A 27,187-nucleotide genomic window follows, 5' to 3' on the forward strand; every position below is an offset into this window, starting at 1 on the left:
ACAGTGCATGTTTGTTAATGAATACCCGAACAAGCTATTTCACATAAGCAATCTGCTTTAGGTAATTATATGTATGTCTTTAATTATCAACATGTATTTTATTTTGCCAAATACATAATCCTGATAATAATAAACTTTTGATGATGACTATATGGCCATCCAATTAAGTATTTATAAAGTTAGAAGGTAGAATTTAGATTGCAATTGACTCTGAGGTCCATACCACTCCAAATGAACAATTTAATAGAATAAGAGTACATCATTATGGCCACAGTTATTGGTATGGAGGTGAGGACTCTAATGAAATAATTTATAGACAGGCCTATAAAGCAGACTCCTCTTTTGCCCTCACCAGTTTTAAGAACATCATATTGCTCAATTTTATGCTGGTAGCTGTTTTGCCAAGCCTAAGGATGAAATGGACACTACAGGGACTGCAGAAAAGAAATAAAAGAAAAACCAAAAAAAAAAAAAGGTAGAAAAGGGGCCGGATGGGCCCGGAGAGATAGCACAGTGGCGTTTGCCTTGCAAGCAGCTGATCCAGGACCAAAGGTGGTTGGTTCGAATCCCGGTGTCCCATATGGTCCCCCGTGCCTGCCAGGAGCTATTTCTGAGCAGACAGCCAGGAGTAACCCCTGAGCACTGCTGGGTATAACCCAAAAACCAAAAAAAAAAAAAAAAAAAAAAATAGAAAAGGGGCCCGAGAGATAGCATGGAAGTAGTGTGTTTGCCTTGTATGCAGGATGGTGGTTCGAATCCCGGCATCCCATATGGTTCCCCAAGCCTGCCAGGAGCGATACCTGAGCTTAGAGCCAGGAGTAACCCCTGAGCGCTGCTGGGTGTGACCCAAAAACTAAAAAACAAAACAAAAAAAGAAATAAAAGAAACAAACTCAAGAAACTGCCATATTGAGGTCCGAGGTAACTAACGTACAGAGGGTAGAATGATCCTCAGAACCCCAATGCCAAGCAGAACCCCAAGCACTGTTAAGAGTGATCCCTAAGCACAGAATCAGGAGTCAGCCCTGAGTACTGCCAGGTATGGTCCAAAAACAAACAGAAGTCTGCCATATCAATGAATCTTGGAGTTCCTTCTATTTTGTAAAGCCAGTGTGTTTTTTGCTACTTAAGGGAACATACTGATATGTGATCCTTCAAAGAGATGCTTCAAAATTTCTGATTACAGGACGGGAGCAATGGCACAGTGGGTAGGGCATTGGCCTTGCACATGGACAACTCAGGTTCAATCCCTGGCATCCCATAAGGCCTCCAGGCCTGCCAGGTGCGATTTCTGAACACAGAGCTAGGAGTTACCCCAGAACACCACTGGGTGTGGTTCAACAAAACAAAACAAAATTTCTGATTACTTAAAACAATAATTTTTTTGAGGGTACAGTTGTGCTCAGTGCAAGTGCCCTTGCTCTGTGCTCTGGGGACCATATATTGTACAAGGGAATCAAATCTGGGTCAGCTGTCAGTGAAGTACCCACATACTGTACTATATTTCTCTGGCCAGTTCCTGACTATTTCTTTTTTTTTTGAGCCCCCTCACCCCCCAGTTCCTGACTATTTCACATACTTTAATTTTGGGTTTTTGGCTGCACCCAGATGTGTACAGGGCTTCCTCCTGTCACTGTGCTGCTCAGGGATCACTCTAGGCAGGATAGGGAACTACATGTAGTGCCAAGGATTAAAGCTGGGTCAGCCACATGCAAGACTTCTTCAATTCCTAATTATTTTGTTTTTGAATTATATCCAGCAGACTTTAGGACTTATTCCAGCTCTGCTCTCACAACTCACTTACTGGTGGTAAGGGGTAAGGAATTGAGGTAGGGGAAGTGGAGAGGAACTTATGTGGTAATCGGTATAGGAAATTGAATGTGGACGAGGCTTATGCAAAGCAAATGCCCTGCCCACTGTACAATCTGTCCAGCCCTTGAGAATCTGATTTTTTTGTTTGTTTTTTGGGACACACCCGGCGGTGCTCAGGGGTTACTCCTGGCTGTCTGCTCAGAAATAGTTCCTGGCAGGCACGGGGGACCATATGGGATACCGGGATTCGAACCAACCACCTTTGGTCCTGAATCAGCTGCTTGCAAGGCAAACACTGCTGTGCTATCACTCCGGGCCCGAGAATCTGATTATTTTAAAGCACTATGGTTCCATGAAAGGTTGCCAGCTATCACTTCTTACTGTTCTCTAAAAGTTTATCATAATATACCTATATATTCGAGCATAAGCCGAGTTTTTCTGACACAAAATTTGCGCCAAAAAACCCGAACTTGGCTTATACTCGGGTCATACAGGTTATTTGATTCGATGCACATGCACTAAATTAAATGCACGTAGTCATCTTCTGCCGTGTGCTGGAGGGGGCGGTGCTTCAGCTCAGTCCACAAGTCGCAGCTGAGCTGAAGAGGGAGGCAGCTGAACTGAATTGGATGCCACTGAACTATTTAACCCACAACATTCAATAGCACATTTAATTAAGTGAAAAACCCATTTAAGGCAGTAAAGTCATGTAAATGTTTATACATCCTGAATCCTTATAATCAGGGGTTTTTCAGTATAAGGATTCAGGATTTTTAACCCCTTATTTACAATGCTTTACTGTCTTAAATATTTTATTCACTTTATTAAAGTTGCCACTGAATACTATGGGTTAATGTGGCATGTTAATGGTATATAGTATATCAAATAATCATGTATTGTAAATGCAATAAAGTATTTAATTATTTATTTATTGATTCCTCAATCATAATTGTTTTGGGTATATATTTTTATTTTTTATTTATTTTTTATTTTTGTTTTTTTTTGGGTCACACTCGGCAGCGCTCAGGGGTTACTCCTTGCTCTATGCTCAGAAATTGCTCCTACAGGCTTGGGACCATATGGAATACCAGGATTTGAACCACCGACCTTCTGCATGCAAGGCAAACGTGCTATCTCCATGCTATCTCTCCGGCCCCATATTTTTATTTTTGAAGTTTACCAGTGACTGCTGCATTTTCCACCTTGGTTTATACTTGAGTGACTAAATTTTCCCAGTTTTTAGGGTAAAATTAGGGGGGTTGGCTTATACTCGAGTATATATATATGGCTATATACTTGAGTATATACGGTAATAAAGGTAGTTCTGGAATAAATGACTAATAGGAACTCTCAGGCTTATTATCTGTGACTGGAAAAAAAACCCCCCAAAACAAAAAAAAAAATAAACACGGGGCCAGAGAGATAGCATGGAGGTAAGGCATTTGCCTTTCATGCAGAAGGATGGTGGTTTGAATCCAGGTATTCCATGTGGTCCCCTGAGCCTGCCAGGAGCGATTTCTGAGTGTAGAGCCAGGAATAATCTCTGAGCGCTGCCAAAAAACAAAAAACAAAAACAAAACAAAACAAAACAAAAATAAAAACACTCCACCAAAATTTGGGAATGTAGCCCAGCATTTAGATAAGGCTTCACATGTGTTGGTTTGATCTCCAACAATAGAAACACTAAACTCTGAGCTTCAGAATAAAAAAAAAAAAACTTAACTATCTGGCATATTTTTATACCTCCAGTATCTGCCACACAGGATGCACTCAATATTAAAACAAAAAATAGAGTAAAGAAAACATTTAAGGGTGTAGCCCAGTATATGTTTACCATCAAATTATTACCTAATTTCCTTGAACAGTATCTATATATACAATGACTTAATTTTTAATTATAGACTTAATTTTTTTACATAAGATTGACCTTAAAAGTTCTTGACTGTTGGGGCTGGAGAGATATCATGAAGGTAAGGTGTTTTCCTTGCATGCAGAAGGACGGTGGTTTGAATCTCGGCATCCCATATGGTCCCCCTGTGCCTGCCAGGAGCGATTTCTGAGCATGGAGCCAGGAGTAACCCCTGAGCGTTGCCAGGTGTGACCCAAAAATCAAAAAAAAGTTCTTGACTGTTATTTTTCTTGCAGCAGATAAATCTTATATATACAATACCAAAGGTGAGATTTGCAAAGTGATACCAGAACTGATCATTTCAATCTCACCTGTTAAACCAACAGGATATGAACTTGGCACCGCTGAAAATGATGAAGATGCTCCTCCAAAAGGTGTTACCCCTGAGGATCCTCCAAATGGTGTCATGGAAAGACTGCTAAAATTTACAGATGTTCCCTTTGTTGAAGATGACGGTGTCACTGTTGTGTGTTCTGTTCCATACTGGTTGATGCTTGGACTGACAGGTTCTGGTGTATTTTCAGTTCTATATTTAATGGAAGGACTTTTGTTCTCTTTACTTTTAATGCAGCCCATTATCAAATCTACAGAGGAGATAAGGCAAATATTTTGAGGTTAATATAAATGACACTTCCAAATGGCCCAACTCTGTGACCGAAATCAAATAATATGTGCAGACAAATCCTCTCAGGTGAGATCAAACTACAGGGCTGAAAACTGGGACTTTTTTTCTGGAAATGGAATTGGGCCAAGCCTCCATGTACCCACCCCGCTATGAGAAAATCCAGCATTGCCCACAGCCACCATTTCCCAGCAGAAAAATGGCCTACCTCCTCTACCAAGCTCCAAATGAAAATAATGGCCACTGATACGTCCTAGGCAGGCTGATCATGGCTGATATCTCTGTGGGATTCTCTGAAAGGGGTGGGGAGCACATGACCCTTTCTGCATGAACTACTGTAGTCCAGTGTCATTCCCTAAGCCCTCCAACTGAAATGGCCCAGCCAAAGCATTTGTTATAGAATTAAAAAAAAAAAAAAATCAGGGGCCAGGCGGTGGCACTAGAGGTAAGGTGCTTGCCTTGCCTGCGCGGTTCGATCCCCCGGTGTCCCATATGGCCCCCCAAGCCAGGAGCAGCTTCTGAGCGCATAGCCAGGAGTAACCCCAAAATCGGTTTCTCAAGTTAAAGACCATTACCAGGACACATGTGAGAAAGGACAAAAGCATGAACACAGGGATCACAGGTGAGTGGGGGATGAGAGATTAAACACAATAATCAGGTTTGGATGATCAGTAGAATATTGGTAAAGGTGACATGAAGAATAAAAAGTCATCTCCCTGGTATTTACTAAATTCATTAAGCAGTTTCCATGTGTGTGTGTGAACAAATTCAAAGTTTCCAGTTTCAGATGATGGAAAATAGTCACAATTGAGGTATTTAGAAAAAGTATTTTTTCTGGACCAGTGAGCTTTGTTTCAGATTTTACTTTTCAATACTGTGAGACTTTATGCTTAAGTCTACAAGGGATTTGATAATAAAATGAAAAGCTCAGTAAAAGGTAGAAAGTAGAGAGATTAACAATTATTTCACAGTTTAACCATACCAACTAGAGGTATGGCTTTGGCCTGTTCTCATCAGCCTCCTTCTATACTCTGGCTCAGAAGAGAAAGACCATCACCTTTTCTTCCTCTTTTTCCACCTTCCCCTCCTCTGTGGACGCCTCCATGGAGCCTAAGAAACCAGGCTGTGGCCAGGGTGCTGCCCAGAACACTGTGCCACCACCCACCTCTGCTGAACATGGTGTTGGAAGGCACCGCAGGCCAGGAAGCATCCCAGAGGCACCTCAGTAGCTGCCATCAAGATCTATATCCTGGGCCCGGAGAGATAGCACAGCTTGCCTTGCAAGCAGCTGATCCAGGACCAAAGGTGGTTGGTTCAAATCCCGGTGTCCCATATGGTCCCCCGTGCCTGCCAGGAGCTATTTCTGAGCAGACAGCCAGGAGTAACCCCTGAGCACCGCTGGGTGTGGCCCCAAAACAAAACAAACAAACAAACAAACAAAAAAAGATCTATATCCTGCACAACTACCCAACAGTGGATGTGATTCAGCTCAAATACCTGTTGAAGCAGTGGCCTCCTCACCCAGCTGGCACACTCCAAGGCAAAGGGTGCCACTGGCAGCTTCAAACTAGTCCCCAAACCCACAAGGAATGTCCAGTCCAAGAAGACAAATCCCAAAACAGTCTCCAGAAATCCAGGGGGTGCTGTGGGGCAGGGGTCCAAGAGACCTGGCAAAGCCAAGAAGGATCTCCTAGCCAATGCCAGGCCAAGAGGAACCCCAAGACCGGTGAGGGGAAGATGGTGAGGGCCAAACCGGGAGCAGCCAAGGAAAAGCCCCCCTCCCCTCAAAGGTCAACAAGACCAAGAACCTTCCCAAACTGGGCTAAGTAAAAAATGGAGTGCAGAAACCACAAGGGTGAAGGCAGTCCAGCCTAAACCAAATGCTTTCAAGGAGAAGCCTCCCAAAAATGGCTGCCTGATTATGGACCCCCAAGGCCAAGAAGACCATCTCACGGCCCAAAATTGCCAGAAAGGCCCCTCCCAGCGGGAAGCCAAAGGCCATGGGAGGGAGGAACAAGCCAGCAGTTATGCCTGAGGTAGGCCCTTTCCTGTGCCTTCCCCTATCCCTTGGCATATCCCAAGGCTGAGTCAGAGCTGAAAGACCAGGGTAACCAAGACCAAGCCAGAGTTCAAAGCCCAGAATCACCAAGAGCTAGAAGAGTACAGCCCCCCACTCCAAAAAGAAGGCAAAAGTGAAGACCCTGGGGGCTGGCAAAGCCCTGCCTCCTCCCAATGGCAGTGGGGCCCAGCATGAAGCTGCACCTACACTACTGACCAGGTACAAGAGACTGGACATGAGCCCCAGGGTCTCCATATCCACAGCAGTGGGCAGGAAGGCAGACATCAAGAGCTCGAAGGAGAGAGGCTGAGAGTCTGCAGGAGCTTTTATTCTCCACAAACCAAAAACTGTTGATAAAGTGATGTTTCTTTTCTAAAAAAAAAATAAAATGAAATAAATAGAAAATAAAATAAAATTCATCCAAGAAATCTAAAGTGTGAAGAATGAAAACAATGTAGCTATATGAATTTGGCCTATCCCCATAAATATAAAAACATGGTTGGAAAATAATCCTCAATTTAAGATTAGATTCATAGTGGGCATACGAGGATAGACTTTCAGGAAGATGATTAACTCTGATGAAGACTGTACATCATGAAGCCCAGTGGCATTTACACTGAGCTTAAAAGGCAAACTGATCAGTAATTAGGAACTGAATAATTAGGTAACTTGAGCAAGACATTTATTAAAATTTATTATTAGTATCATGTAGATAAAAGCTAAAAGGCAGTAAGTTAAACAACTTAATGACTAGGACATGAACGTAAGACTTTTCAGAATCTAAACTAAGTTCAGAATATACTTATATTAGGACATTTTTCTATTATTTATCTAATTTGCTGACCTCTATCACAGTTCTCGGTGTAAATTAGTACACTTTGTTACTCAGTACCCACTCTCTTGTTGATAAAGAACTCAGACTCTGTTTACCTTCCTCAAATTTATCCAAGCCCTTATCAGTCCAATTCCAGGCAAAGGCAAGACTGACTTTTACTCCCTTCGTTTACCCACTGTATGTTCCATGAACATCGACAGTTTTCACATTTGTAAAAAATCTGAGTTATGAATACTGTTTTCCTTCACTAGATGCCTAAATGTGAAGCAGGTTTCCCTAAGACTAGATCAGATTAAGCAGCTTTTAGAGGGCCCGGAGAGATAGTACAGCAGCGTTTGCCTTACAAGCAGCCGATCCAGGACCAAAGGTGGTTGGTTCGAATCCCGGTGTCCCATATGGTCCCCTGAGCCTGCCAGGAGCTATTTCTGAGCAGACAGCCAGGAGTAACCCCTGAGCACCGCCGATATGACCCCCCCCCCCAAAAAAAAAAAAAAAAAAAAAAAGCAGCATTTAGATAGGTGGATACCAATATACTCAAGAGTGGTAGAACAGAAACATAAAAGACCCAGGAAATTGGATCTTTACTGCTCCTATTTAGGTATTAAGTCACATAACGTAACTATTCTATACTAAAACTTCAGTCATAAAAATTTATTAGATGAGAAAAATGTATCTACTGCATAAACCAGATTTATTTTTTTTTTTTTTTTTTGGTTTTTGGGCCACACCCGGTAACGCTCAGGGGTTACTCCTGGCAATGTGCTCAGAAGTTGCTCCTGGCTTGGGGGACCATATGGGACACCGGGGGATCGAACCGCGGTCCGTCCAGCTAGCGCAGGCAAGGCAGGCACCTTATCTTTAGCGCCACCGCCCGGCCCCTAAACCAGATTTATTTTACTTCAATGTTAATTGCAGCTATAAGGATCATAAATAATAAACACTCCAGTCAGAAGACAATAATATTAAATTCCTTCAAAGTGTTTTTCTAAGCATAAACAAATCTTAAAAATGTAAAGTACATGGTCTAAGATAAAATTTAAAATGTAATAAAAACTATCATACTGGGCAGGGGCCAAGGTAGTGTAGCACAGTGGTAGGGCATTTGCCTTGCACATGGCTGATCCAGGATGGATGTGGATTCAATCTCCGGCATCACATATAGTCCTCCCAACTGTAGCAATTTCTGAGTACAGAGCCAGGAGTAACTCCCTGAGCACTGCCGGTGTGGCCCAAAAAAACAAAACAAAACAAACAAACAATTTTTTTTTTTCTTCCATAAGGGGATATTTGGTTGAGTATAAGGTACACTTGAATTTAAAATCAAAATTATAAAAGTTTCGGGCCCGGAGAGATAGCACAATGGCGTTTGACTTGCAAGCAGCCAATCCAGGACCAAAGGTGGTTGGTTCGAATCCCGGTGTCCCATATGGTCCCCCGTGCCTGCCAGGAGCTATTTCTGAGCAGACAGCCAGGAGTAACCCTTGAGCACCACCGGGTGTGGCCCAAAAACCAAAAAAAAAAAAAAAAAAAAAAAAAAAAAGAAAAAAAAAGTTTCATAATTTAAAAAAATAAAGTTTTAGCATTAGATATACTTTCCTAAAGTTTTTGTTTTGTTTTGTCTTGTGTTTTTTTTTGTTTTTGTTTTTGGGCCACACTCTGTGGTGCTCAGGGGATACTCCTGGCAGTCACGGGGGACCATATGGGACACCAGGATTTGAACCAACCACCTTTGGTCCTGGATCGGCTGCTTGCAAGGCAAACGCCGCTCTGCTATTTCTCTGGGTCCTTGTCTTGTGTTTTAAATGAGTATGGAGGTAGGGCATTTGCCTTGCATGCAGAAGAACGGTGGTTCGAATCCCATCATTCCATATGGTCCCCCGAGACTGCCAGGAGTGATTTTTGAGCATAGAGCCAGTTGTGACCCTGAGCGCTGCTGGGTATAACCCAAAGACAAAGAACAGGGGCCAGAGAGATAGCATGGAGGTAAGGCGTTTGCCTTTCATGCAGAAGGTTATCGGTTCGAATCCCGGTGTCCCATATAGTCCCCCGTGCCTGCCAGGAGCAATTTCTGAGCATGGAGCCAGGAGTAACCCCTGAGCACTGCCGGGTGTGACCCAAAAACCAAAAAAAAAAAAAATTAAATAAATTGGGGTTCCCGCTTTTTCACAGAACCTTGGGACATAGGCTACTTTATTTTACCACATATTCCTACATTTTTCTACAAAACTAAGAAGGAGTCCAGAGAGAGAGCATGGAGTTAAGGTGTTTGCCTTTCATGTAGAAGGACAGTGGTTTGAATCCCGGCATCCCATATGGTCCCCCGAGCCTGCCAGGAGCGATTTCTGAGGGTAGAGCCAGGAGTAACTCCTGAGCACTGCTGGGTGTGACCCCCCCCCCAAAAAAAAACTAAGAAGAAAGGAACAAAGAAAGGCTGGGGGCCAGGGACCAAGTGGTCTTGGATGCATTGGCAGGGAAATAAATAAGAACAGAACTAAATATCCAAGCCAAAGTCAACAATAATAGAATCAAGGGATCTAAACTTTAACAATGTAAACTTAAAGGGGCCTATTATATTGGCAGGCAGGGGACAAAGTGTGGTGGTATAGGATGTACTCTGGGTCCATTCATTGGTAGAGGTAGGCTGACACTGGTGGTGGGAAGGGTCTGACTCATTGTATATCTCAAATTCAACTATGAAGGATTCTGCTGATCACAATTGTTTCAATAAAATAAAATAAAAAGATAGTAGGATCGGAGCAATAGCACAGCAGTAGGATGTTTGCCATGCGCGCAGCTGACCCAGGATGGACCCGGGTTCAATTCTGGCATCCCATATGGTCCCCCGAGCCTGCCAGGAGTGATTTCTTTTTTTTTTTTTTTTTTTTTTTTTGGTTTTTGGGCCACACCCGGCGGTGCTCAGGGGTTACTCCTGGCTGTCTGCTTAGAAACAGCTCCTGGCAGGCACGGGGGACCATATGGGACACCGGGATTCGAACCAACCACCTTTGGTCCTGGATCGGCTGCTTGCAAGGCAAACGCCGCTGTGCTATCTCTCTGGGCCTGCCAGGAGTGATTTCTGAGTGCAAAGCCAGAAGTAGCCCCTGAGATCTGTTGGGTGTGGCCCAACCCCCCCCCCCCTTCCCTCAGCTCTAGGGTGGGAAGGGTACAGGGTGTAGGGAGGGCAGATCCTGGCTTCCGGCTCTCTCTCAATCCTCTCCTGAGCTGGAGGCTAGCTTTAGCAGGCATGGAGTTGGGGGAGACCCCATGTGGATGGCTTTCTCCCTAACTCGGGTGCGCTGGAGCCTTGATAGGCCCTCAGCCTTCCCCTCTTCTGCCCCCGGCCTCCAGGCCTTCTGGGGTGGCAGCCCAGGCGGCCACCAGAAATGGTTGGTCCTAACTTGGGGTGTTCTGAGATTTGCTCGGTTGTGCTAAGTTTGTCCCTGGCAATTTCTGACCACTCTGCATATGGAAAACTGCGCGGGGGCTAGTGCCCCCGCGCGCACTGCATTATTAAGAGTATTCCTTATCTTTATGCTATGTTTTGCGTATTCAGAATGTCCATTTTTGTATTCTGCCCTTTCCCACACCCCAACAAAGCTCATTTTTACTCCTTAACTCTCTCACCCTTCCAAACATCACTAACCCACATTACTCTTTTTAACTTCAGTATTGCACAATCCTAATCACAGACCAAAGCCATGCATTGTGTGTAACAACCCCAAACTGTTTCAAAAGACATAAAGTGTCTGGACACGTATTTCTTTAGAATATTTTGTGTTTTTTTCTCTGACAACTGTAAGTATTACTAAATATTTTCTTATATAGTGACGATTCTAACCACTTTTTATCTTCTCTTTATGAGCTGTTCAACAAGGAATTTTGGTGAAAGAGTCCCCCACTTTAATGCTTATGATTGAACCATGTCATGGGGATTGTTGGACTTGTTCTTATGGCCCCCATATGCACCAATAAAGCCACGTGGCATTGCTCCTTTTTTGCATAGGCACATTAAAATGGGAAAATACTATACATACAAATTAGATCCTATCTAATAGAGATTGGAATACACAAATCTTGTAGTGCAAAGGGACCTTACACCCTGAACATTGACATAATGACCTGGCACAGGCCTCAGAAGAAAGGGTATTTTCCATTCACCCTTGAACCAGGGAAGCCATCCACGAAACATCCAGGTTTGTCTATAACATCACCTGGAAGCAATCCTCTACTACCGAAGACCCTACCACTGCTCAGACATTGACCTGCTCAAAAGAGTCTTCCCTTAACACTGAGAAGACTTAACAACAACAGCGACCTGCTTACAGGACAGGGCTTCCTGCATTACCCTTTAATGGTGAGGTGAAACGAGAAGGCACTCCACACATCTTGACTTCACTGTAGGATATGCAGATTCCAGGATCTTTAATACAGAAACATGATATCAACAACAGAGACTGTGTGAAAAGTGTGTTGGCACTACGGACAATGTCTTGGATTGGACAATCTAACTTGCCTGGAGCCTAGAGTTGGTCTTATGTCAGAAAACTTCAGGGGTAGGGTCTCTTTATATTTAGGCCAAGATTATTCCTTTCCGGGCCCGGAGAGATAGCAGAGCGGCGTTTGCCTTGCAAGCAGCCGATCCAGGACCAAAGGTGGTTGGTTCGAATCCCGGTGTCCCATATGGTCCCCTGTGCCTGCTAGGAGCTATTTCTGAGCAGACAGCCAGGAGAAACCCCTGAGCACCGCCGGGTGTGGCCCAAAAACCAAAAACCAAAAAAAAAAAAAAAAAAAAAAAAAAAGATTATTCCTTTCCATGCCCCTCATATTTTGGTGGGCCTATGCAAACAACAATTGCCACTCTAACACCGTTTTTACTGTGCTCCTTTGACTCTAATCCTTAAAAAAATCCATTTAAAGTTTGAGGTTAACTTAAGCTAATATGCATGTACATGGAAATGTAAAAAATACTATGCCTCTAATGTTTAAGGAGTTACATAAGTTTTATGGCTTTTGATTGCCTTGTGTGCTGTTAAGAAATATTATAATATGTTACAATCTGGGGACTTGAGGGACAAAGTAATTGTACATGGATTCTGTTTTATTTATATTAATGTTCTTTGGCTGAAAGTTCAAAGTTAAGATATCAGCAAGGGGACTTCTTCTGAGAATTATGTTATGGGTGATTGTCCTTCCACTGTAACTTTACCTTGTCCTCTTTCTTTGCATCTTTGTTCTCATAATTCAAAATAAAAAAATAAAATAAAAAAACAACAACACCCAAACCAAAACGCCCCTCATAAAATCAGTAATTACAGAGCAATCTGATCTGATCTCCCACAGCTACTGCCTTATTTATTTTGGAATTTGAGTTGACCTAAACAAAGTCAAAACAGAAAATGCTAATTACCCTAATTTGCCAGCCAGTCACAGCTTATCAGGCAGTGCTCCACCCGTAGGTTCCTTAAGAGACATTTGGCCTAGAAGGTTACTGAGAATTCTTTATTTATTTAGGGAACAAGAATGGGCCACACCCAGCAGTGCTTAGGTCTTGCTTCTAGCTCAGAGATCATTCTTGGAGGTGCAGAGTGTACTATAAGGGGTGCCAGGTATGAATTCAGGTTGGCAGGGTACAAGGCAAATGGGGTATATGTAAAACTATCTCTCCAGCTCCTTAAAAGTTGTCACTTTACAAGCCAGTAATAGCTATATATCTTAGCAAAATGTACTAAAAAAGAAACCCTTCCAAACTGAAATGAATTTCTTTTCTTTTTGCTCTTTTTGGGCCACACCTGGTGACACTCAGGGGTTAATCCTGGCCAGGGGGACCATATGGGACGCTGAGGGATTGAACCATGGTTCGTTCCAGGTTAGCATGTGCAAGGCAAACGCCCAACTGCTTGTGCCACTGCTCCAGCCCTGAAATAAATTTCTAGGCTAGTCTTTTTCTTTCTACTCAAATGAAGCCAGAGACTCAAACGATTAATACAGAATGCTATGCCTCAGGGACTCACCTGCAATTACTAGAACAAAGTTAGGCTAAGACGTGATGTTTACCTTGCCCTGCATCACATCTAACCTACTTTTTCTCATCTTCCTAGCCTCTGATTCATCTTTTAAGTATTTACTCAACATCCCTACTAGCATAAAAGTATCTGAAATCTCATATTTGAGGAACTTCTCCAAAACAGATCTTCAAGATTCCTTATCTCAGTTATATGTTAACACAATTTCTCCAATTCAGGTGAAGAACTGAAGCCATCCTTATTTCATATCCTATATCCAATTCCTCAGCAAATGCTTTGGTTCTATTTTCAAAATGTATTCAGCACCTGAAAACTTTACTCCATCTTCACTATCACCCTAGTCTAAATCACATTATTTACTTATTTATTGATTGATTGGTTTTTTTGGGTCACACCTGACAGCTCTCAGGGGTTCCTCCTGGCTCTATCCTCAGATATCGCCCTTGGCAGGTTCAGGGAACCATATGGGATGCCAGGATTCGAACCACCGACTTTCTGCAGACAAGGCAAGCATTTTACCTCCATGCTATCTCTCCAGCCCCTAAATCACATAATTTATTACAATAATTCAGTAGCCTAAATAAGACATTCCAAAACTTACTTGTGCTGCTCTCCCCTTTCAGGAAAAATAGTGTCCTTCCAAATTCAACTGTAAGAAAACTAACTGAGGGGCCCGGAGAGATAGCATAGTGGTGTTTGCTTTGCAAGCAGCTGATCCAGGACCAAAGGTGGTTGGTTCGAATCCCGGTGTCCCATATGGTCCCTGCCAGAAGCTATTTCTGAGCATACAGCCAGGAGTAACCCCTGAGCACCGCCAGGTGTGGCCCAAAAACCAAAAACCAAAAAAAAAAAAAAAAAAAAAAAAAAAAAGAAAGAAAGAAAGAAAGAAAGAAAACTAACTGAAAGTGACTCCCAGTCCCCCAACTGCTCCTAAACTTGACAGGATAATTTCAGCAGCACTTCTCAGGGACATCACTTTGGGACATACTTGCCCAAATACTTGTTCCTACCTTTTCATCCTGTATAGGCATTTTTTGAGGTATTGGAACTATATATACCCTTCCAATATAAACCTTTGCAAAGTCTCCTTAGCAAAGTCACTGCTTTGCTATAATCTTCAAAGATTACAGCACCTGTATGGCTCATCCACCTCAGCTTATTTCAAAAGGTTTGCATTATTATCACCTTTTCTTTATTTAGGGGAGTCCTCCAACTACTACTTAGGATCCCTGGGGGTGGGGTTCTCCAAGTGATTCTTGGCCAATCAGACCTGTGGTTCTTGCAGTTCAAGGACTGGAGAATGTGGTGCTGCCTAAACCTAAGCCTAAACTACCCTGGCAGTTCTTGGAGGTCTCCAAGGTTTCCCCATCAATGCTCAGGTGATCATGAGGAGCCAGAGTCTAAGGCATGCAAGGTGTGAGCCTTAATCCCTGAACAATCTCTCTTATGACTCTGTCACTGACACCATCCTATTTAAAGCAATTCCCCTTTAGCCTGTTTTTCCTTGATAGCATTTATTACTACATAAAACATAGAGCTGAGAGTTTCTCAACTTTACCCTATAATGGCAATTTATTGTGTTAATCAATCTCAGATAGAACCAAAACAGGCTTGGAGATGAAGACAAAAAAAAAATCTATTAGGGCCCGGAGAGACAGCACAGCGGCATTTGCCTTGCAAGCAGCCGATCCAGGACCAAAGGTGGTTGGTTCGAATCCCGGTGTCCCATATGGTCCCCTGTGCCTGCCAGGAGCTATTTCTGAGCAGACAGCCAGGAGTAACCCCTGAGCACCGCTGGGTGTGGCCCAAAAATCAAAAAACAAAAACAAAAAAACAAAAAACTATTAGATACTGCACCATCAGGAGGCAGAGAATGTTTTTTTTTTTTAAGCATAACAAGGGAATATGTGTTAGGATTCGAGTTGACACCCATGTCAGCACTGAGAGTCAAAGACAACTCCAATAATACAAGGTACAAAAGGAAGTTTATTCGGTTAACCGAGGTCCGAGCCTCATCCAACTAAGGGAGTCTTTGGCAAGGACCCCGGGTCAAACTTTCAAGTGGTTTATATAGAAAATATTTGTTTTGAATATCACACTACTTTGAATGCATTTTTTTAAACCTTTTAAAAGGTAGTCATAGTCTTCTGGAGTATTTCAGCTGGAGGTGACATTTGGGAATGTTAAGAACACCATTATCTGAGGTTCTTAACTGGGATAGGGGGTGCTAACCACTCTAGGTGGACAGAGGTTAGGGATGCTCTTAGCCATCGGACAAGTATCCAGGTCAGCCCCATAACAAATATTATTTAGTTTTGAAAGGCAATGGTATAGAAGTTGAGAAATTCTTTTTTTTTTTTTTTTTTTTTTTTGGTTTTTGGGTCACATCCGGGCGGTGCTCAGGGGTTACTCCTGGCTGTCTGCTCAGAAATAGCTCCTGGCAGGCACGGGGGACCGTATGGGACACCGGGATTCGAACCAACCACTTTTGGTCCTGGATTGGCTGCTTGCAAGGCAAACGCCACTGTGCTATCTCTCCAGGCCCAGAAGTTGAGAAATTCTGTTCTTGAATCTAAATGTTGCTGCCCTCATTTTGGGTACATTTTAAGAAGTATTTTAGTACTTGATTTTTTTGTTTTTGTTTTTGTTTTTGGGTCACACCGGCACCGCTCAGGGGTTACTTCTGGCTCTACGCTCAGAAATTGCTCCTGGCAGGCTCGGGAGACCATATGGGATGCTGGGATTCGAACCAATGACCTTCTGCATGAAAGGCAAACTCCTTACCCTCCATGCTATCTCTCTGGCCCAGTACTTGATTTTTTGAGGGGCCATACTTAGTTGAGTTTACTTCTGACTCTGTGCTCATGGATCTCTCCTGTTGGGTATTCCAGGTACCATATGGGGTGCTAGAACAATCATTTCACTGTATAGATGTCTTTTTTTTGGTTTTTGGGCCACACCCGGCAGTGCTCAGGGGTTTACTCCTGGCTGTTTGCTCAGAAATAGCTCCTGGCAGATATGGGGACCATATGGGACACCGGGATTCAAACCAACCACCTTTGGTCCTGGATCGGCTGCTTGCAAGGCAAACACCGCTGTGCAACTCTCCGGGCCCACTGTATAGATGTCTTACTTAACTCAGTAATTTTTCTGGCTCAATTTTAGTTGTCTAGGTATATTCTGATTCAAACCCTGGTTGTCAAGGGAGCCTTATCAGATAGAGCACTCCAAGATCATCAACCCCTAGTTTCTTATTCCTGGAGGGCACCAACTTTGGTTTTATTTCAGAGTTAACTAACTCTCTCTATGCCTTCAGCTAGGAGTGGAAAAGTACACTAGTAGGATTTGGGGTTGTCTTTTTTTTTTAATGTATAAACACCCCCCTTCACCAGTGCAACATTCGAACCATCAATGCCCCAACCCTTCTTCCCAACCCTTGCCTGTATTTGAGATAGGTATTCTACTTCTTGTCTAAGTGTAGAGTTCCCTATCATGGACTTAAGAGGGGGAATAGAGGTCTTTACATATGAAAAAGTTCACAAACTACTGTAGTCATTTTATATTGAAGTACAACATAAAAGAGTAAGCAAGGGAAGGATGAGAATAGTGAGCAAGGGATCAGTGGTAGAACACACACACACACACACACACACACACACACACACACACACACCTTTGCTTGAGATTTGATTTCTCACAAGAAGAGGGGAATAATAGATAGCAGAAGAATAGTGTCTAGGCCACAACGATCTTGTATTTCCTTCTACTTAGCTATAATTGCTCAGTCATTATAAGTGGCTTTAGCTATATTTGTACTCATTTAATATTTACTGATAAAAATCACTGTGTTGTAATATGATTCTGATTAATTCTATCTAAAAAATATGCCTAACTTTTCCTTTCTATTTTCCCCATATTTTGCTGGGCCTAAGCAAACAACAATTGCCACTCTCACACCTTTTTTTTTTTTTTTTTTTTTACTGTATTTAACTCTTATCCTTAAAAAATAAAAACAACAAGAGCTTACTAAACCTTCTGCTATTGCTTTAATGAGTTCATTGGTGATACAATAATTTTTACAAATATACTTGCTACTGAACTTTTTCTTCTTTCCTTTTGCTTCCATTTTTTTAGATTTTCTATCTATTTTCTATTTTTTAATAATTTTGCTTTTGGTCATCTTGAAACAAACCTATTATGATCAGTTATGTCAACTATGTGATGCATTTTCTTTAAATAAATTTATTAAATAAAAATATGCCTAATAAATGTCTCCCCACCCCCCAGTTCCTAGAAATCAGGGCCAAAGAGATAGTAAAAAAGATAGGCAACTTGTCTTAAATGCAGACAACCCAGGTTCAATCCCCAGCACCACATATGGTCCCCTGAGCACTGCCAGGAGTGATCCCTGAGCAACCCAGGCCTGGTCCAAACTCTAATCTACTTTCTCTTTTTCCTCTCTATCTCCCCCACAACTCTTTCTTTCACTCTTTCTCTCCTTTCCCCTCCCTCCCCAGAAATACTCAAAGGTTTATCAATTCCATAAATCAGATACAAGTTTTCAACTTTATTTCAGGTGTTCATTGCCTATTTTGTTTCAGAACCTGCACTGATACAGTATGTTTAGTAGAACAAATGTGAAGTTATTTTTAAATACATCTGCCTCTGTCACTAGCAGTTAACATTTCAATTTTACTAGTTATTGACCATGCTATACATTTCCATTTTATCACTATTTAATTTAAACCCATAACAATCCTAATAATCTTACCAGAAAAGAGTCAATACCACAAATGTTATATCTGAAGGACCTGATACCTACAAGGTTGTGATTTGCTCAAGGAGATGAGGCTGAAAGTGAGCACAGCTATAGACTGATCTTCGGAGCCGAGACCTGTGTTGCATTTTTTACTATCCACAGTCTCTAGGGAAGTTCTATGCTTAACACTTGCTTTTCTTTGATAGGTTATCAAAATGTTAAAAACATGGTAACTTTGGCAGTAAGCTTACATACATTACCCAAATCAGCCAAGTCTGAAAATGGGATTCTCCCACACTTCAAGACCCTACTGCCCTTACTATTAGTAACAGTAAGGATTTAAAACAGATTTAGTCGGGGCCGGAAAGATAGCATGGAGGTAGGGCATTTGCCTTGCATGCAGAAGGACGGTGGTTTGAATCCCGGCATTCCATATGGTCCCCTGAGCCTGCCAGGAGCGATTCTGAGCACAGAGCCAGGAGTAACCCCTGAGTGCTGCTGAGTGTGACCCCAAACAAACAAACAAACAAACAAACAAACAAACATAAAGTAGATTTAGGGGCCGGAGCAATAGCACAGTTGGTAGGGCGCATAGTAGGTAGGGCGTTTGTCTTACACAGGCCGACCAGAGATGGACTGGGTTGGATTCCTGGTATCCCATATGGTCCCCCAGCCAACCAGTAGTGATTTCTGAGCGTAGAGCCAGGAGAAACACAAGAGAGCCACCAGGTGTGAACCAACAACCTCCAAAATAAAGATTTAAAATTCTCAGATAACGGGGCTGGGAAGGTGGCGCTAGAGGTAAGGTGCCAGCCTTGCAAGCACTAGCGTAGGACGGACCTCAGTTCGATCCCCCAGCGTCCCATATGGCCCCCCCAAGCCAGGGGCGATTTCTGAGCGCATAGCCAGGAATAACCCCTGAGCATCAAACGGGTGTGGCCCAAAAACCAAAAAAAGAAAAAAAAAAAAAATTCTCAGATAACTTATACTTTTAGACTTTTAAAAATACCTTTAAAGGTACATTAGTTCTATAAAAACAGATGCTAACCAACTGACACTGCATCCAGCAAGAGGGTGGAATGGGAAGCCACAACTGGGCAATAAACCCAGAGGGTTCCAGTTCACAACTAACCATTTTAAATGCTACAGACTTAATTTCTGGGACCATGCTTTTCTTGCATGAGGTCCACCTGGGTTTGATCCCCAGCATAACACATAGTCCTCTGAGCCCATCAGGAGTAATTCCTGTGTGCAGAGCCAGAAGTAAACCCTGATCATCACTGGGTGTTACTCCTACAAAAAAAAAAAAAAAAAAAAGAAAAAGAAAGTAACAATAGCACGCAGCCAAACCAGGACCGACAGTGGTTCGAATTCCAGCATCCCATATGGTCCCAGAGCCTGCCGGAGCGACTTCTGAGAGCAGAAGTAACCCAAGCACTGCCAAGTATGACCCCCCCCCCAACAAAACAAAACACCACGTTATAAAAGAGTAATCAGTGTCCACAGTCCATGATGCTCAAAAAGCCATTAACAAAGTCCATGTAGTTCTCTTTTGTTTTCAATCCCTTCCACTTAGCATGAAACACAAAACACAGGTAGGAACATGAAATAACAGAGAATGAAGCAGCACAACTTAAAAAGGATGCACTTTACGTGACAAATTTATGTGTAAATTCATTTACATGTAAATGCAAATGAGTTAATTTGCTAAGAGTAAAAAGGAGAAAATGAGCAATGAAAACTAAGCTTAAACTTTCTCCCTCTCTTCCTTCCGCCATACTCTGTGGCACTCAGAGGTTACTCCTAGCTCTGTGCTCAGAAATCACTTCTGGCAGGCTCAGGGGACCATATGGGATGCCAGGAATTGAACTCCAGTCCATCCTGGGTCGGCAGCATGCCGGTGAGGTGGCACTAGAGGTAAGGTGTCTGCCTTGCAAGCGCCAGCCAAGGAAGGACCTCGGTTTGATCCCCCGGCATCCCATATGGTCCCCTCAAGCCAGGGACAATTTCTGAGCACAAGATACATTAATAGTACTCACTATCATTGAATTATGTTTTTATGTATGCAGAAATAGCTCCTGGCAGGCACGGGGGACCATATGGGACACCGGGATTCGAACCAACCACCTTTGGTCCTGGATCGGCTGCTTGCGAGGCAAACACCACTGTGCTATCTCTCCGGGCCCCACCTTCCTTTTTTCTTATGCACAGTTTATGACTACTCAATTTTCAGGACTTAGTTTAAATGGTCAAAGAATCCTAATCTCTCTTTTTAATTCTTGGGGCCACACCGAAATTGCCAGAAATTGCTCCTGACTTGGGGGACATGAGATGCCGAGGATTGAATCCACATCATGAATCCACATCCGTCCTGGGTCAGCAGCATGCAAGGCAAAAGCCCTAACACTGTGCTACCACTCTGGACCTATTTATAAATTTATTTTACTTCTTTGGTTTTTGGGCCACTCCAGCCAAATCCTAATCTCTTGTGCTTTCCTACATTTTGTTCCCTCCTCAGAGCATCTACTAAACATTACTTTTATTATCTGGTTTTTTTTTTTTTTTTTTTTGGTTTTTGGGCCACACCCGGCGGTGCTCAGGGGTTACTCCTGGCTCCAGGCTCAGAAATAGCTCCTGGCAGGCATGGGGGACCATATGGGACTCCGGGATTCGAACCAACCACCTTTGGTCCTGGATCGGCTGCTTGCAAGGCAAACGCCGCTGTGCTATCTCTCCGGGCCCTGTTTTTTTTTTTTTTTTTAAGCAGTTTATTTATTGATTGGTTTGGGGCACTCCCAGCTCTCAGGGATTACTCCTGGCTTTGTGCTCAGAAATCGCTCCTGGAAGGCTCAGGGGACCATATTGGATGCCAGAAATTGAACCCGGGTCTGTCCCAGGTTGGCCACATACAAGGCAAATGCCCTACCATTGTGCTATCTCTCTGGCCCCTCTCTGTAAACTTTGTGAAGCATAAACTTTAGGAAAACAAAACATGCCGTGTACTATAGTTTGGCTTAGTGTTTAGCTGCATATTATTTCCCCATAAGGGAGATATGGCAAGGCACTAGGGTGCACTAGGACAGTTCAGAGGGCAATAACAGCCACAGATACAACTGGGAACTGTTTATTCATTGAAGAAAAAAGTAAATTTTCCAGGGGTTGCTGAGTTATTTTCTTTCTGGAAAGAAAGTGGTAGCCAAATAAGTTTGAGAGTCTGTTTAACACACAGTAGTTATCTAATTTTTTAGAGTGGGTGAATAAGAACTAACTTTGGGTTAGACATACCTTTCAATACTATCTCTATCATTTATTAGTTTCTGTAACCCTTGATCTGGGCCAGGGTGATAGTACAGTGGGTAGGGCATTTGCCTTACATGAGTATGACCTGGGTTCAATTCCCAGCATCCCTTATGGTCTCCTGAGCCCTACCAAGAGTAATCCCTGAGAGCAGAGCCCTGTGTACTGCTGGGAGTGGCCCCAAGACAACAAAAGAGGAAATGAACTGTGATCCTTGATCCAATTACTAATCTCCCTTAAGCTTTGATGTTGTAGAGAAGGCATTGTAATATCATATCTTGCAGCTTGTGAGAATTCCTGATGATGTAATAAAGTGACTAACATATACCCTAACAAAGAAACATTGCTTTAACTCTCTTCTACAAGAACAGAATAGAGGGACTGGAGAGATAGCACATCAGTGTTTGCCTTGCAAGCAGCTGACCTGGGACCTAAGGTGGTTGGCTCGAGTCCCAGTGTCCCATATGGTTCCTCGAGCTTGCCAGGAGCTATTTCTGAGAGATAGCGAGGAGTAACCCCTGAGCACTGTCGGGTGTCCCCCGCCCCCCCCCCCAAAAAAAGAACAGAATAAAGGGACCAGAGGTAGGGCATTTGCCTTACATACAGCTGACCCAGGACCAAACCCCATTTTGATCTCTGGAATCCCATATGGTCCCCCAAATCTGCCAGAAGCGACTGCTGAGCACTAAGCCATGAGCGACTGCTGAGCACTGAGCCATGAGTAACCCCAGTGCAGCTGGGTGTGGCAGAAAACCCTCCCACCAAAAAAAAAGAATGTAAATGAGAAAACGTAAGCAAAAAAAAAAAAAAAGAATTTTAAAAAGTTTACAGTGCTGATGAGCCAGAGAGATAGCACAGCAATAGGGCTTGCCTTGCACACAGTCAACCCGGGATCGACCCAGGTTCGATTCCCAGCATCTCATATGGTCCCCTGAGCCTGCCAGGAGTGATTTCTGAGGGCAGAGCCAGGAGTGACCTCTGAGCCGCTGGGTGTGGCCCAATCCCCCACCAAAAAAAGTTTACAGTGTCTCATGAAAGACAAAGACCTGGACCCGGAGAGATAGCACAGTGGCGTTTGCCTTGCAAGCAGCCAACCCAGGACCAAAGGTGGTTGGTTCGAATACCGGTGTCCCATATGGTGCCCCCTGCCTGCCAGGAGCTATTTCTGAGCAGACAGCCAGGAGTAACCCCTGAGCACCGCCGGGTGTGGCACCCCCCCCCCAAAAAAAAGAAAGAAAGACAAAGACCTAAGAAAAAACTAGAAACAAAACATAAATCATAGAAACTTAGCTACTTTTTTTTTCTGGTTCATCTTACTGATCTTCTTTTCTTTCCTACCTCCCTCCTTCTCCACTTCAATTCAAAAAAAATTTTAATAGGGGCTACGCCAATCAGAGCTCAGCCCAAGGCAGTGCTCTAGACTGCCAGGGCCACACCTAGCACTGCTGGGGGTGGAGGGTCGAAGGAGCATGTACTTGATTTGTCTTCCAGGGCTCCAGCTTCCCTTTTTAAATTCCACTACCTCCTCTATAACCCACCATTGGTGGTGTGTTTTCTTTTTAAATCTCCATCATCTCTGCTACTCTGTTCCTCTATCTTATTCATTACTATGTCAGAATGACTCTCTTAGCTCTTTAATTTCACATGGCAAAACTCAGCTGTCAAGAATTGCAAAGTTAAGACCTTCATTTTAGAGCAATTCAGAGGGTTCTTCAGTCAATCCCAAATTCCTAAAGGACTTGCTCAGATTAAGCCAGCTGCTCTACTTCTGGGTCAATCTTCTCTAGCCAACAGGTGGGATCATGGCTGCAACATGCCTATATTCAAAACACACACACACACAATTCTGATATATATATATATATAAAACCGAAAGTTAAATTGATTTCTTATGGTTTAAAATCTGTATTTTCAGCTGAAAATGTCATGATTAAAGCTTTATGCTACTATAGCTGCTAGACAACATAATGCAATTAAATTATGAGAATGGCTTAATTGATTTAACTTACAAAGTAAAATAAGGTGGTTAGCAATTACTAGTTAGGTCTCAGGGAAATAAATAAGCCAGTATGTGATACATCTTCCTTTTTTCTTATCAATAAAATTACTAGTATCTTTCCTTACCAAATTTTAAAGCATCAGTCTTAGGACAATAAAGAGGAAAAGAAAAACTCATTTTGTTTTAGGTGGCTGGGAGGAAAGAGAAGCACTAGAAAAGGACTGCAGGCTGATAAGACACATAAGGACCACCTTGCTCAAGTTGACATTCTGAACCTAACTATTCTTTTCTTGCACTGAGCTCAAAGGGGAAGCTGGTTGATCTCAGCTAACAGAAATCATGAGAATTTAAAGAAAGAAGACTGTAGAGAAGCCATAGCTGCACTGAACCTGGCAGGCACCGGTAGGTCTGGTCTCTGGGCTCAGACCAAGGAGCATTCCTTGGATGAAGGTGAAATCCCTGCCCTGTTGGAGGGCCCAGCGCTCTATCCACTCATTTAATGACTTCCACTCATTTAAATGGCTGCCCCACACTTGAAGATTATCTGTAAGTCAAACTGAACCAGATAAGCTGAGCCACCATGCTACTAAATTATCTTAGTGACACAGCTGCTGAAGTGTGTGACCACAAATGCAGCTGTGCAACATCTCCGAAGTTCACAGTACTGACAACCCAGAAATAGTACTGACATTCAGAAATGTAGAAAATTAGAGATGGGGCTGGAAGTGGGTTGGAGCAACAGTACAGGGAATAGGGTGTGTGCCCAACCCTGATTCTATCCCTGGCATCCCTTAGAGTCCGCCATCAACTTCCAGGAGCAATTCCTGAGTGCAGAGCCAGGAGTAACCCGTAAGCACTGTCAGGTGTAGGCCAAAAAGAAACAAATGCACCAGTTAAATGGAAAAACTGCGTAGAAGCCATCTAAAGGCAATGAGTGAAAACATGAACATAAGGCTCAATTAGCCTCTAACAGTTCAAAATCCTCACACAATAACTTCAGTAACACCATTCTGAAATATATGATATATGAAATATATCTTGTAACAAGCAATAAAAAATAAATTACTTTATGCCTGCTAAGAGGATAGGCTGGAAAGGTGGGTGATAGCTTTGGACACTGGTGTTTGGACTGGAGTTATTTCTCCATTTCTTTTTGTGATTAACTTCTATTTTCAGTGCATCATGGTCTCAGAAGATAAATGATACAATTTCTATTCTCTTGATTTCATGGAGCTGTGTTTTGTTTTGTGGCCCAACATGTGAGCTATCTTGGAGAATATCCCATGTGCAATGGAGAAAGTGTATTCAGCTTTTGGAGAGATAAAAAGCCCAATATTTATCTACTAAACACCTAGCTTCCATTTCTTCCTTCAAAGCCAGTATTTTCTTGTTGAGCTTTAGTCTGGTTGATCTACCAAAAGGCTACAGTGATGTTGACGTCCTCAACTACTGTTTTGTTGCTATCAATGTCTTTCTTCAAGTCTATTAGCAACTGTTTCTGTGTATGTGTGTGTGGGGTTATATTGGGGGCTGCAATGTTACTTATGGGTTACTCTTGGCTCTGTGCTCAGGGATCACTCCTAGTGGTGTTTGGGGGACAATATGGAGTGTCCAGGATCATACCTAGATTGGCTGCATTCAAGACAAATGCCTTACCAGCTGGACTATTTCTTCGGCCCCATTAGTCATTTTGTTTTGAGGATTTTGTCTGTCCCTCATTAGGTGCTTATGTTTAGGAGCATGAATTCTTCCTGGTGCATGTATACCTTGATCATTAAGAAACATACTCTCGGGGACCGGAGAGATAGAATGGAGGTAAGGCGTTTGATCTGCATGCAGAAGAACGATCGTTCGAATCCCAGCATCCCATATGGTCCCCCGAGCCTGCCAGGAGCAATTTCTGAGTGTAGAGCCAGGAATAACCCCTGAGCACTGCTGGGTGTGACCCAAAAACCAAAACAAAAAACAAACAAACAAACAAAAAAAACAATAAAAACCCAGCCTCTCTGTCTCTTATATATATTTTTGAGCATGAAGTCAATGTTGTCTGATATACGGCCATCTGGCCTTTTTGAAGAAGTTGTTTTAATTTTTCTTTTTTTTCCCCCATTTCTTGCAGAATCTCATGTTTTGTGGCACAGAATTTCTCAAATTAGCTTCTGATTACCCTTTGTATCCTGTACTATCTGTGGTGATCTCCCCTTTTTCATTTCTAATCCGGTTTATTAAATTTTGTACTCTCCCTTTATTTGTGAGTTTTGCTAGTGGTTTATCAATCTTGTTTATTTTTTCAAAGAACCAACTTTTTCTTTCATTGACAACTTTTTCTTTCTTTGATCTTTCAGATTGTTTTTTGGGTTTCCACTTCATTAATTTCTGCTCTAAGTTTTGTTATTTCCTTCTGCCTACTTATTTTGGGTTCACTTTGTTGATTGTTTTCTAATTTCATAAGCTGTGTCATTAAGCTATTTATGTAGGCCCCTTCTTCCTTCTGATGTGTACTTGCATTTTGATTCTGAGACTGTGTTTTTCTGACTATTCAGATATATTTTTTGTAGGCAGAATGTTGGATTCAGCATTTTTTTCGGGCCACACCCATTTGATGCTTGTGGGTTACTCCTCGCTTAGTGCTCAGAAATTGCCCCTGGTTTGGGGGGACCATATGGGATGCCGGGGGATCGAACGGCGGTCCTTCTTTGGCTAGCGCTTGCAAGGCAGACACCTTACCTCTAGCGCCACCTCACTGGCCCCGGTTTCAGCTTTTTGATCCATTTTGTCGATCTGTGTCTCTTAACTGATGCAGTTGGCTATGTGACGGTGAGAAATAATTGTCATAGGATTTAGAGGCATCTTTGTGTAGAAGTTTGGTGTGTCTTTAGGCCTGTCTTGTCTTAAAGCAAACCTATCAGTTTATCTTTTAAGGCTGGTTTTGAGTTTGTAAAGTTTCTGAGCCGTTGTTTATCCATGATGCCATGTATACTTCCTTCAAAACTGAAAGTGAGTCTGGCTGGGTGCAGTATTTTAGGAGAAGCATTCATTTCATTGAGTTTTTATCACTGTATCCCACCACTGCTTTCTGGCCTTGAGGGTTTCTTGTGACAAGTCTGTTGTAAATCTTAAGGCTCCTTTGAATGTAATTTCCCTTTTTGATATTGCTGCATTATTTTATCCCTATCCATGGGATTCTTTTTTTTCCCTTTGGTTTTTGGGTCACACTCAGCAGCACTCAGGGGTTACTCTTGGTTCTGGGCTCAGAAGTTGCTCTTGGCAGGTTTGGAAGACCAAATGGGATGCTGGGGTTCGTTCAAGGGTCTGTCCTGTGTTGGCTGCATGCAAGGAAATGCCTTATCGTTGTGCTATCTTTGGGATTTGTCATTGTGACGAGGATGTGTCTTGGGGTGTTTTTCTTCAGATCTCTTTTAGCTGGTATTCTTCAGGCATGCAGAAGTTAGCTGCATGCAGTTTTTAGCTCTGGGAATTTCTCTGTAATGGTGTCCTTCACTGTTGATTCTTCCTGAGTCTCTGGGACTCCAATGATTCTTATATTGTTTCTGTTGAATTTATCAAAGACTTCTATTTTCATCTGTTCACATTTTTTGAGTATTTTTTTCCATGGTCTGATAATTTGCTTTAAGGTTCTTTTCCAATCTCTTCTGCTGTATGGAGTTGTTCTGCATCTCATCTTCCAGCTCACTACTTCTGTCCTCAGCTGCTGTTATACTCTGTTGGAGAGGCTTTCTACTGAGGTTTTCATTTTGTCTATTGAGTTTTTCAATTCCTGTTATTTCAGTTTGGAGTTTTCTGATTTCTATCTTTGTGTTTTGTTCAGCTTGATCTATGCTTTCTTTGAGTTCTATGAACATCCTCCATATT

At 42.7% G+C, this 27,187-nt stretch overlaps 1 protein-coding gene across 1 annotated transcript in view; it reads right to left on the reverse strand.

Annotated features, from left to right (window-relative positions):
* YES1 (YES proto-oncogene 1, Src family tyrosine kinase) overlaps window positions 1-27,187 on the reverse strand; it is a 71,271-nt gene that overhangs the window by 22,527 nt on the left and 21,557 nt on the right. Inside the window, exon 2 of the mRNA XM_049770070.1 lies at window positions 4,032-4,304. Coding sequence (XP_049626027.1) covers window positions 4,032-4,296 — 265 coding nt within the window. The 5' untranslated portion in view covers window positions 4,297-4,304. The remainder of the gene's footprint in view (window positions 1-4,031; window positions 4,305-27,187) is intronic.

The sequence above is a fragment of the Suncus etruscus genome, chromosome 3, assembly GCF_024139225.1.
Source record: "Suncus etruscus isolate mSunEtr1 chromosome 3, mSunEtr1.pri.cur, whole genome shotgun sequence".
Classification (NCBI taxonomy): Eukaryota; Metazoa; Chordata; class Mammalia; order Eulipotyphla; family Soricidae; genus Suncus; species Suncus etruscus.